Below are 13,289 nucleotides of genomic sequence, written 5' to 3' on the forward strand. Positions count from 1 at the left end.
AGCAGCGTTGGCGGCGTCAAGGGCGCATTTTGTGGTGGTGGTGCTGGAAATTAATTTCCCTTCAGAAAAAAACTCATGCCTTCTTTTCCTGTGTTCCTCAGGGAGGTACTAAAGATGGTGCTCCATCTTATTCCATGCAGCTCTGTCGTATCTGCCCAAGGGACCTAGAGAATTGGCAATATGCCAGTGGTTAGCGGACTGTGCTGCCACTTTTTTCCACTCAGCGTCTAGGCAAGGGGTGAGGGGGGGGTGTTAGCCCTCTGCCTTGCCGTATGTACCACAAGACAGCCTGGGGAAGGGGACATCGAATGTAAGGAGTATCTGATGGGCACATCTTATACTTTTTACACACTCAGGTTATTACTCAAGCATGAACAGGGTCTTGAAAAATATTTATTGTGCGATGTAACATTTTTTAACATAGGTAGGTATTCTGTAGAGCACTGTGTGGAGGAGAGTGTCTCAAACAGGAAATCTTCTATTGGATTAGAAAGGAGGGGGCCTTTATGGTAGGCAGTTGCTCTAGTGAAGAGCTCCGGATATCTTGAGGAATTGTCTGGGGGTGATAGTAGAGCTGGGTAGAGATCGGGGTCGGAGTCCGCAGCATACAAGGGGGTCTGGTTGTGGGGAAATTGGGGTAGGGTCTCCCCCATCCTAAATAGATGAAATTGATGACCTCTGTAGAGGGTAGGAAAGAAGGTCCACATGTGAGGAGTGAGGGGAAGGTGGGACCCACGTGGCCTGTGTTAGTGATAGAGGAGGAGGCAGACTGGTGGTCATGTCAGTCTTTTTACTGTACTTAGGAACTGGAGCTTCATCCAGGGATTTATAGAAAGAAAGCTGCCTTTTTGGTGGATATGTGGCAGCTCCAGGTGGGCATGTGATGATCTGGCTCATTTGCGGATGGATTGCCAAATGTCTTTGTCAAGCATCAATCTTTTCTTGGAAGCTGATGAAGTAGTGAGTGGCATGACCATTTCAATGTCGGCTGGTGGGTCCAGTGTTGATCGTTTTGTCTTCAACGACTTGCTTGATGGCGAACTGATCACAGTAGGTGCCGAGCAGGCTGACTTGTATTGTTTTTTCAGCACTAAGCTAGAGCTGGGGTTGTTGCCATTTATGGGTGGCTGGTCTGCTTGGCTTGCAAGCTGTATCGAGGAAGGGAAGGGTACTCTCAAACCTGTTAAACTGCTAGAAGGTCCTTGATCTCCAGGTCCGAGCTTGCACTGTCCTCTGGTGAAAACGTCTCCAACAGCTGCAGACGCCTCAGTGTGGTGATCTTGAAGCTGTTCTATTCCATATAGGTCTACCAATTCTTTGACGCTCCTCCAAGACATTTCCAAGCATCTTCCCAACAGTCATTGAGGGGTGGTCTTCTATCTGAAGGAGCGACAAGCGAGTTTGTCAAGCTCAATGGGTAGGCATGGGTTACAGTCCAAATGGAGGTCGGTCTGAGGATAGTCTGAATGGCATTGAGGACAATATCTAAACGGCGTGCGTTTCATCACCTTCGCGACATGGCATGGAAGTTAGAAGGCCCCAGAGGGCGAGGCCCTATGTGGGGCGATGTTCAATCTGAGGATTGCCTGGGCACAGATGGAGTCTTTGACTCGGTATGGAAGTGAAAAGAGACACACATTTGAAAACAATACTAATGGTTAGGAGTTACCATAGGACCCAAAAAGAATACTGATGACAGCCTTGAACCAGAGCACATATCCAAACCCGATGGTGGAAAGAAAATCTAACAATGGAGTCGATGCCCATGTGCAATACCAGCAAGAGGAGGAGTCACTGAACAACACACACATCTGGGCCCTGCACTAGCTGGCAGGAGAATACACAGCATGTGCATTTACAGCCACAAATGCCTCGAACAATATATTTCAATCCCAACCTAAACAATGCTTCCAAAACAGATGCTGGAAAATAGAGTCTGAAGACTGTGATAACATTGTGGGGCGGTGAAAGGTTATGGTCGACCTCCTTGTGAGTCTTATGGTTGGGTGTACTGGGAATAGATGGGCTTGAAGCCAATAGACAAACAGAGTTCAGTGCCCCATGCAAAGCCTCTTACCTTTGCAGCAGAATACTAAAGTAAGTAATTCCTGGAATGACTAATGGAAACCCTACATCAGGTTGTAGATTTGGACTGCTTGACCAGTGACCTGAAAACTAAAAGTTAGAGAAACAGGAAAGCACCTGACCCAACAGACCCTGGATTTGTTGACTTTCAACACGTAACGGAAAAATCCTTAAAACATGTTAGCGGTGGACTGCGGACTAGTGAAGTATGGTTGGTCATGCTTAATTATCTTACAAAAAGACACTTGTTACATATTCCAGAAGGGATAACACGAGCATTGAAATGTTGCAGTTGTATCAACAAGAAGACAAATTGAAATGTATATGGAAAGCAATGAAAGGAATCTACGGGTAATGGAAGAGATATTAGGTGTCCAATGAACTCCCACCAGATGACATCTCGGTTTGGCTTCTCTGATGACACTACAGAAAGCAAACCACTTTCAAAAGGTGCAAGTGAGGAAGCGTGCATGCAATTACCACATTCAGTCAAATGACTGTCAAGTTGTGCAGGATGTTCTTCAACTCTAGAAATAAGAAACAGCTTGGATTGGTGACTGTGCCAGCTTAAACTGACTACTCTCCTAAGACTAACCATGAGTCCCCTGCTGCTGGACTTCAAGCCAGTCCTCCTACCTTCTGGATACTTTCAGTTGCTTCACCACACATCCCTTTTTTCATTATTACAAATGAAGCCAAAAGCACTGGCATTTGTAAGAGGATGCTGGACACAATGTAAATCACCACTGTAGCAGGGACTGCTATAGAGTTCAGTACTGCACATACCAAACAATTAGATCGCGGCCACTACAACCGATGGTTTACCCGAATGGAAAACTTGGTTTAACTTGTATCCCCTACTGATGTGTTAGCCAAACTAAAATCGATAAGCTTTGTGCAATCTTTGACCTACTTAACTTTGGCCTGTAGTACATATGCATCGAGCATGTAAGAAATCCAGCTGATTAAATCAGAAATGTCAACAGGCCTTACACATCTGCTCCGTAAACAGATTTTTCAAACACATCTTGGCATTTTCCTCAATTGTTCCAGCTATTTTCACCCTTATTTTCAGTGACTCTTCAAAATTATCCTTATCCTTTATTTAGTACCTCTTGTCAATTTTTTGATTGCTGGGATCAAAGTCTGGGAATATCCCATGCCTTCACTCTCTATTGCGTCTTTCTCCATACCAGCCACTCAAAAGTGTATGTGAATAAACAGTCCACTAACTCTTAGCCACAGACTCCAGCATGCTTGCTCTCCCTGATTCAGAGCTGCCATTAAGAAAGCTGGAACATCTTTGATTCATAAGGAGGGAACATATGTGGATTTGATAGCTTGGTAAATTATGGCAGCAAGAAATAATGTTACGAAATTGCAAGATGATCTAGGGAGGGAGGCCCAGCACTGAAGTAGATACATTCTCTTACACCTTTTTCTATAAGAGTGGTCACCCTTATAAACTGCTTGTGAGGCTTTCTATCAGAGCCTGGTAGTGACTAAGCAGACTTTTGTTTGGGCCCATTTTGCCATGCCAATGCCATGGTCGTTGTAAATAACAGAAGGTAAGGAAGCAATTTAAAGAATCTGGTCTGAACCTGATCGATTTTCACAGAAAATTGTATAAAAGGATAACCAGGACTATGATAATAGCAAGGGCTCCGATTCCCAATGAAAAAACACAGCTTCTTTAATCAACCCCATTGAAGGAAGTGTTGTACATCCTTAATCAAAGTCAACCCTGTAATGGAATGTAGTTATTACATAAAGAAAATCATTGTGCTTTTTTGGGGATAAATTCATATAGACCTGAAAGTGCAAGCTTCTGCTCTTCAGCTGAGAATCTACGAACTACACCTGGCTATTCAAAATTATACCATCAATCTACAACTCATGGTGACACTTATTAACTGATCTTCATTCAGTCTCAGCTTGGGAGACAAGCAAGGGCAGCTGTTGTTTAAAGTGGTGAGACACCTCATGGTTAAATGCTGCTACAGAGAACCTCAAAAAGAGTGACATAAGAACATTTCAAAATAAACTGACAGCAGGCACGGCCGACTGACACACTGAGCCTTGGCCCTTACAGCACTTCTAATGTGACCCCATGCCACCTTGATAATGCTGATCTGCAAATCATAATGGTGATGTTCCAAATTACTTCTACTGTATTTCAGCTTAATGACACCTGAAACTTGTAATAATACTGTCAAATATAACTAGTTGTATTCTCTGAACATTTTATGTATGATGGTGGTTTCTTGTTTTTTCTACATATGTCGATATCCATGGAAATAAAACTTTGAAAAAAATAATGGACAGAAGAGAAACAAGCAGCAGTAGAAGGCTAGATGTTAGCAGAAAAAGTTTAACGAAAAGAAAATTCCTTTCCGCACTACATAGCGCAAAACAGGGACCTCAATACGTATCTTTATTTGGGAGAGGAATAGTAATCCATAAGCAAAGGGAACTGTTACCTTACCAGTTGCGCACAACTAAGAATTTACCTGCATAAAAGGAAGTTTGATTGTTAAGAGCAACAAGTCCCTAACAAAGGCATATAGACATGAAGCAACCTAATGAGGTGGGACGGGAGAGTGGGTCAAAGCACAATAAGTTATAGCAGCTGCCACACAATCACCTGAATTTTAAACCACTAGTCATTTTAAATCATTCAAGTTCTACAAGAGCAATGCTACACAGTTCTTACCTGGTGTAATCAACAAGTGTAGAGCCAAACCCATCTGCCGCTGTTACTTTACGTCTCATTTTTCCTTTTACTTTTTCCGGTTTGATCTTAAAGGCAATTTCAGGTTTTTCACCAATTTCGTCAGGAGCTGGGAGATTTTCCATACTGACAATTTTTTTTCCTGTTTCACGGTTTAGCTTTATTTTTTTGCCAGTTGCGTTTACAGAGCTTTTATCATCTTCATGGCTAGTTGAGGGTTTCTCACCACTTGTTTCAAGTTTCACTTTTGGTGGGGGTTTAATAGCCTCAATAATATCTTCTGATTTAATGTCTTTCATCGAAGAATCTACTTCCTTGTCTATTAATTTGTCATCAGCTTTCCTTTTTTTTTTTTCAGACTTGCTATCCAGAGACTTAATTTTGTCTGGCTTAGTGTCTGCAGTCTTGGTTTTGTCTAGTTTTGGGTCTGTGGATCGTATTTTTTCAAGTTTGGGGTCAACAGACTTGATTTTGTCCGGCTTAGGGTCTGCAGATTTAGTTTTCTCTGTAGATTTTTTTGATTTCTCATCTTTACCGAAAGACTTTTCTGTTTTTATATCTTTTGGATGTTCTTTCCTAACCTTTTCTTCTTTGGATGGCCTGTTGTCTTGGTGTTCTTTTGTTGTTTTAGGCGGGACTTTACGAGTTACTGAGGTTTGCTTCTCATCTTTGTGTGAGAATGACGGTTTGGTGTTTTCACCTTTGTGGTATTCCTCTTTAGGCCTTTTTAAAGGTGGTTCACCATGAGGTGATTTTTCCCGTCCAACTTCTGTGTTCTTTTCCTGAGTTACTTTCAGTGGTTTAAAAGCATTGTCTTTCTTGGGGGTGTTCCCTTCAGCTTTACGTTTTGTCTTGTCAGCTTTTGCCTTGATCTTCTCTTTCTTGTCTTTCTCTGCACTGAGCTTAAAGGAAATAGATTCTGCCTCCATGGGCTCATCTCTGACCGGAGTTGCATCATCCTTATTTTGAGGAATAAAATGAGAATCATTCTTTCCTTCATCACCAGTGCAATCTCTGGGCTTCCTGTGTACTTCAGGCAAATCTGTACCACTCTCCGCACCTTTTCGCTTCTTTCTATGCTTTTTGTGCCTGTTACCTCTTCCATCACCAGGTAGGTTCTCCATTTCCTCCTCTTTTAATTTCCGAACCTCTTTGACAGAATGGCTGTCTCTGTTGAGAGTTTTTTCTTGGTAGTTACCCCCAATATTTCGACCTCGGTGAGGCTGAGCAGAAGGATAATCATCTCTGCGTCGATTGTATGGAGAATTTTCTCGTCTGGATAGCGGTGGAGCAAAACGGTTTGGAGAATAGTTTTCCCTATTGCCTGGAGATCTCTGCCTGGTCGGTGGGCATTGCAGAGCACCCTTATAATCTTTATAGAACTTCTCATACCATTCTCTGTAATTTCTTTCCCATTCTCTATATCTTTCCTTCTCCAATGCATCCCTAAACTCAGTCTGTCGCCCAGGGAAAGCTTTCATATCATAAGGGTGAAGTTCTCTGTAGCGGTTCAAATATTCCCTTTCTTCTTCTGGTTGTTGGACAATGCGCTTATTAGGCGAGGGAACTCTATTCACCGGTGATCTAGAGCGGGAACGGTATCTTCTGTACGGAGGTGTTCGTGATCGTGAACGGTGATATCCATGAGACCTGGATCTAGAACGGTAAGTCCGACTTTTCGCCCGGCCAGACCTCGGGTATGGAGGTGATCTTGAAAATGAGCGAGAACGGGAACGGCTAAAGGATCGAGAGTAAGAACGTGAGCGCGAAGAACCAGATCTCGATTTGGAGTAGGAATAGGAACTTTTAGAGTAGGAGGAGCCACTATATGGCGATTTTGATCTTAAAATAAAAAAAAAACAAAAAGAAAAGAATGGTGTAAGGAACAATCACAAAAACAGAGCGCGCGTGCGCGCACCCACAAACACACACACACACACACACACACACACACACACACACACACACACACACACACACACACGTTTTAAAGACATTTTTCCAAATACAGCTTTCCCTTTTCTGGATTCTATACTGAAAGGCATTAATAAGTATCAGATGGTGCAATCACTTCTTGTTAGGTATTGAATATAACGCACCAAAAATCCTGCTAGGCTGCACTACTCTAATACAACCAGGTGAATATTAGAGACAGCAACACATCCTTTGGAGAGAAAAAAAGAGAGTTTAATTTTTGTTTTACATATATCTAACCTCTACTTTAGAAGATCACGTTACTTACCTCAAAAAACGACTTCTGCCACATTTTCTATAAAAACACATGCTTAGAATATTTCTCAATATCAGGCAGAATAACAGAATAACTTTGTAAAAATGTTTTCTGCCTTTTAACCTCATTAGAGATATCCACTTTGCAATAGCCTTCATGACAAACAGTCATTATTAACCCTTTAAGGCTCGGATACTACTGTACTGACTGCCAACCAATTTTATGGTAGGTCAAATCGAAATGCCTTGTGAAAAAAAGGTCCAAAGGCGGAGAAGAGCAGGTGAGCCGGGTTTTGAAATAGTGATTAGACCTGGCAGCGGTTTCTAACATTTTCAGTAAGTTATTTCACTACATTTAAATTGTTTGAAAAACAGGTCTCTTCACTAAAGTAATTCAAAAGTTCAACCCAACACTTTCAGACATTGAATTGCCCACAAGGCGAAATTCCACTACAATCTTTAGATATTTTAAGTTAACTTGTGGTGTCTGTCCACCTTTAACAGGTGAAAGTTAACACTGGAGGACTGTAGGCACAAGTAAGTAATTTATCTTTTTTAACACTGAATTTTTGTAGAATCGCATGCTTGAATAAAAATAGCAAGCAATATCCAAACAATTGTATCCCAGCTTACCAGCAATTGTATACATTACCACTTATTGAAAACCTTAGGGTCAGTGTTGATATCAGCACATAACGCTGTCATTGTTGAATCTTTTTAAATTGCTCTGCTCTGCTTGCACTGAAATTGTGTTTTAATCTGTGTGTTTAACTGAAATTATGCAGGAGGAGGGAGCAGCTAAAAACTTTGTGAGGTACAACTTGGAGAACTAGCGGAGGCATTTTTTGGCAGTGCACACTCTAGGTCTGGCTCACGGCATATTTTATGGGCCACGCTGCGTGGAGGGGCTGCTGGCATGCCAAAGGAGCACGTAAGGCAAGTCTGTCTGTATCTCGGAAGCGACCAGCGCCAGCCATGCTTTACGTTTTACTGCAGTAGGTAGGAGTTTTACTGCAGGGTGCAGGACACCTGGATGTTGGCACTAAGACGCTTTTGTGTCACCACTGTAAATTTCAGTGTTGGCCTTCAGGTGCAGGTGTGGCTGTACCCCTGTCTTTGAGCCGGTAAAATACTAAGATGCCCTTCTCTATGGCCATGATCAATGCTCGGTCCATGCAGAAACACTCGGACAAAATCTGATCTCCTGAGTGAAATTGGCCCAGACAAACTGGATATATATTGTTTTTACAGGGATGTGGCTCTCAGATTCTTCGAATCCAGTTGTTGCCCTAGCCATACCGAACAGCTATAAAATTCATAGGAAAGACCGTCCACAGGGTAGGGGTGGAGGCATTGCGGTTATTCTTAGAGAAAACCTTGAGTGTCAGATATTTGATATTGGTAACTTACTAGGTGCAGAGGCATGAGTTTCAGTAGCTCTCTCTCCCATCAACAATCCCTCTCTGGTGTACTCCTCTATAGACTTCCGGGACCCTCTGGCTCCTTTCTCTTGGTAGGTCGATAGCAGGATGTAGACTGCCTTAATGATGTATGATTGTAGCAAAGATGAACTCCTCCAGGCCCGGATGGAGTCCACAAAACGGATCCACAAATATCCAGCCATGTGTCCAAAGTGCAATATGGGAAGACCCCCTCTGGGGTTCCCGTAATTAAATTAAGTACAGCAACAAATCAATTTTTTTTCCAAGGACACCTCACATCAAGAAACAAAGTTTTCCAGCGGCGCATGAACGCCAAATTTGGCATTCAAGCGCCGCCAACAAGCTGTCTTTGAATCATTTGAGACCCGGAAAAAAATATGATTTGTTGCTGAAAGACCGGACTCGGATCCAGAGAGTCCTGGACTGGGCTCTGAGGGTCTAGAACTCCAAACATTTGAGTTGGTGCATCCTTCCTTTGCTCAGTCTTCCTCTTCAAGAGGACCTCCTGTCCCAACAATGTCTGAAGATTGAATGGAATCAGCTAGGAGGTTTTGAACTGCCTAATGAAGTGATGGATATCATCTCGGCTGCTTGTTGTCCATCCATAAAGGCGATCTATTGTTGATGCTGACCAAAGTTTGTAGCCTGTTGCGGGGACCATCTAGTTGATTCGCTGCAGGCAAAGTTTCTGATGTACTTTTATTTCTTCAGTCTTTCGCCCAGCAAGGTCCATGAGAAAACTACTGTTCTGAAGCCTTTCAGGCGCAGTCATGTTAAGCACTGCTATTTAAAGTCACTAGAGGACTTCCAACTCTTTGACAGAGAATGATTCAGGTATGTGAATCTAAAAACCTAATGGTGGAAAGCAAATGTGCTTTTTCTCCACTTGCAAAGTGATAAAAAATAATAGGAAGGTAGAAAGATGGTGGCAGTCGTAAGTTAACTTTCAGTTGTTAAATTTGGAAAAACTTTCACACAAGTTGCACTTGGAATAATACAAAATGTGTTGGATTCAGTCAGTGCCTTTTTATGAGGTGTATTTAGTGCCAAAGTAGGTGTTAACTTCAGCTTTCATCTATAGATCAGCAATTCACTTTCCTATAGCTCTCCATACTCTCACTGACTGAAAAATATAACGTGGAGCAAACAGGTTTAAACCACTATCTGATCAAGTCAAGCACCAACAGTAAAGTACATACCAAACAGCAATGCTAATGAAGTATGAATGAATAACCAGGTGACTATTTTACAGGCTTAAATGTGTGAAGGTTCCCAGAAATGCTTTTTCAGGGTAGGTGAATGTGAATTTTAATTTTTGCTTTTACTGCATTTGTGAATGGTTTTATTAAACAACACTATTCCCACTATTTTAGCAGTCTAATCTGCCCAGGCACCCTAATGCGGATACCAAGCAAGCCAACTTTCTACACTGATTAATCTTTACTCTGACGGAAGTACAAAAAATAGACAGAGAATTTTCACAATGGTTGTATTTACAGCAAAAAAATCCTGGAAGTGTGTTGCTGTATGTTGTGCTCCAACAGCCACACCTTTAATGGTGATTAGTAGGATTGTTAATACCACTTCTTAAACCTCATCACCAACTCGATTCAAATGAAACCAGGGATCTCTACAGACGCAACATTCTCATTCTGACCTGCCACGCACTTAACACAATTAAAACATAAAGAAACAAGTTTACCTGGAGTAGGTCCGTCTGCGTTCTTTCTGAATTTTCTGGTATTCCAAAAGCTCTTTGGCAAAGTCATTTGTGAATTCATCAAGCTTAGATTTTTTCTTCACTCTGTAATAAACACGGGTACACTACTTGAGTTCTTTAAATTTTTTGCTTCCCATAGTTCTCACACAGTACTTTCTGGAAAATATCTGTTCTGGAAGCTCATAATTGGCAATTCTGATGGAGAGCGTATAGGCAAAAGCACCCTCCTTCAAGTGCTTATACAGCATACATGCTTCCAGTCTCACTATCACAGGTTACACCTAAATCATGAACTATACACCTGTCGGGCAATATATAATCATGGATGCACCATGCCAGTCCCTGCACTGTAAAATGGTATAAATAAATTCCCATTATAAAGCATTCACAAGCTTATTCTTCTATTTTTCCATGCAATATCTAGTCTTTGATGCTTGATTTTTATTTAGTACAGATTTCTTCATGCTCTATTCTTAGCTCAGGCTATCCGCGGGGCAATATGCGGCATTCCTATTTTAGTGGTACATCAGGTACACTGATCAAAACTCTTACCTCATATGCTATGTAGATTAAATATTGGAAAGGAAAGCAGTGTGTAATTTGCAAATCAAATTGTTTTACCGTCACATCGATTAATGGGAGCAGGTCAGATTACCTTTGAGAACATCAGCAAAAAACATTTCATTACCCCCAAGAAAGTACAAACAAACTGAAGATATGTTTTAGAATGGGTAAGTGTAAAATGGACGATGAGGGAGGAGATGAAATACACTAAGCTGAAACTAAGCAAAAAAAGAAATAAAACAGCAACAATCTATTATGTCCATTCAATTTAAGGAAGCGGGCTATTCCACAGTTGCAGACAGCATCAGAGTCACATTATTATGATGGGCAAGATAGAAAAGCACGAAATCAAAATTACCCGATTTACTGTCTTCAAGTTATCGGGAAGTATAAGTGTGGTTTATGAATTAAATTAATTCATGCTCATGAAGGAGGGGCAACCTATCATGGGATCTCCATTTATAAATAGTGAGTTAAGCAGAGTAAAGATGTAAGCCAGAAATAGTCTATACAAAGAAGGTATAGCCCCCCCTCGGGATATGTACCCCCTTTCTAAGTCACCAAACAGAGAACAATTTTTACTTCTGAAGACATAGGAAATTCTTGACAGCCGGTGCCTCAACTCCTTCAAAATTTTATAAAGTCCAGAGGCATGCCCAATTGATATTACTGTAGGTATTCAGGAGCCAGGTGGTCAGGGATTGTAAAGAAATGGCTCCCTGTTGCAGTTACCCCCCACTTTTTGCCTGATACTGATGCTGACTTGACTGAGAAGTGTGCTGGGACCCTGCTAACCAGGCCCCAGCACCAGTGTTCTTTCACCTAAAATGTACCATTGTTTCCACAATTGGCACAACCCTGGCACCTAGGTAAGTCCCTTGTAACTGGTACCCCCTGTTACCAAGGGCCCTGATGCCAGGGAAGGTCTCTAAGGGCTGCAGCATATCTTATGCCACCCTGGGGACCCCCCACTCAGCACAGACACACTGCTTGCCAGCTTGTGTGTGCTGGTGGGGAGAAAATGACTAAGTCGACATGGCACTCCCCTCAGGGTGCCATGCCAACCTCACACTGCCTGTGGCATAGGTAAGTCACCCCTCTAGCAGGCCTTACAGCCCTAAGGCAGGGTGCACTATACCACAGGTGAGGGCATAGGTGCATGAGCACTATGCCCCTACAGCGTCTAAGCAAAACCTTAGACATTGTAAGTGCAGGATAGCCATAAGAGTATATGGGCTGGGAGTCTGTCAAAAACGAACTCCACAGCTCCATAATGGCTACACTGAATACTGGGAAGTTTGGTACCAAACTTCTCAGAATAATAAACCCACACTGATGCCAGTGTTGGATTTATTAAAAAATGCACACAGAGGGCACCTTAGAGATGCCCCCTGTATTTTACCCAATTGTTCAGTGCAGGACTGACTGGTCTGTGCCAGCCTGCTGCTGAGAGACGAGTTTCTGACCCCATGCGGTGAGAGCCTTTGTGCTCTCTGAGGACAGAAACAAAAGCCTGCTCTGGGTGAGGTGCTTCACACCTCCCCCTGCAGGAACTGTAACACCTAGCAGTGAGCTTCAAAGGCTCAAGCTTCGTGTTACAATGCCCCAGGGCACTCCAGCTAGTGGAGATGTCCGCCCCCTGGACCCAGCCCCCACTTTTGGCGGCAAGTCCAGGAGAGATAATGAGAAAAACAAGGAGGAGTCACTGGCCAGTCAGGACAGCCCCTAAGGTGTCCTGAGCTGAGGTGACTCTGACTTTTAGAAATCCTCCATCTTGCAGATGGAGGATTCCCCCAATAGGGATAGGAATGTGACCTCCTCCCCTTGGGAGGAGGCACAAAGAGGGTGTACCCACCCTCAGGGCTAGTAGCCATTGGCTACTAAACCCCCAGATCTAGACACGCCCTTAAATTTAGTATTTAAGGGCTCCCCTGAACCTAAGAATTAAGATTCCTGAAACTACAAGAAGAAGAGGACTGCTGAGCTGAAAAACCCCTGCAGAGGAAGAACAGAAGACACCAACTGCTTTGGCCCCAGACTTACCGGCCTGTCTCCTGCCTTCCAAAGAAACCTGCTCCAGCGACGCTTTCCAAGGGACCAGCGACCTCTGAATCCTCTGAGGACTGCCCTGCTTCGAGAAAGACAAGAAACTCCCGAGGACAGCGGCACTGCTCCAAAAGAACTGCAACTTTGTTACAGAGGAGCAGATTTAAAGACCCCTGCAAATCCCCGCAAGAAGCGTGAGACTTGCAACACTGCACCCGGCGACCCCGACTCGACTGGTGGAGAACCAACACCTCAGGGAGGACCCTCCGGCGACTCCAAGACCGTGAGTAACCAAAGTTGTCCCCCCTGAGCCCCCACAGCGACGCCTGCAGAGGGAATCCCGAGGCTCCCCCTGACCGCGACTGCCTGAACTCTACTTTCCCGACGGCTGGAAAAGACCCTGCACCCGCAGCCCCCAGCAACTGAAGGAACGGAATTTCTGTGCAAGAGTGACCCCAGGAGGCCCTCTCCC

The 13,289-nt window shown here is 43.3% G+C and overlaps 1 protein-coding gene across 2 annotated transcripts in view; it reads right to left on the minus strand.

The window, feature by feature from the left end:
* Window positions 1-13,289, minus strand: part of RBBP6 (RB binding protein 6, ubiquitin ligase) — a 388,917-nt gene that overhangs the window by 10,032 nt on the left and 365,596 nt on the right. For both annotated transcript variants that reach the window (XM_069209694.1, XM_069209695.1), the window contains 2 exons: window positions 10,190-10,291; window positions 4,799-6,658 (listed from right to left, as the gene is read on the minus strand). In XM_069209694.1, coding sequence (XP_069065795.1) covers window positions 4,799-6,658; window positions 10,190-10,291 — 1,962 coding nt within the window. The remainder of the gene's footprint in view (window positions 1-4,798; window positions 6,659-10,189; window positions 10,292-13,289) is intronic.

The sequence above is a fragment of the Pleurodeles waltl genome, chromosome 10 (genome assembly GCF_031143425.1).
Source record: "Pleurodeles waltl isolate 20211129_DDA chromosome 10, aPleWal1.hap1.20221129, whole genome shotgun sequence".
In the NCBI taxonomy this organism is placed as follows: domain Eukaryota; kingdom Metazoa; phylum Chordata; class Amphibia; order Caudata; family Salamandridae; genus Pleurodeles; species Pleurodeles waltl.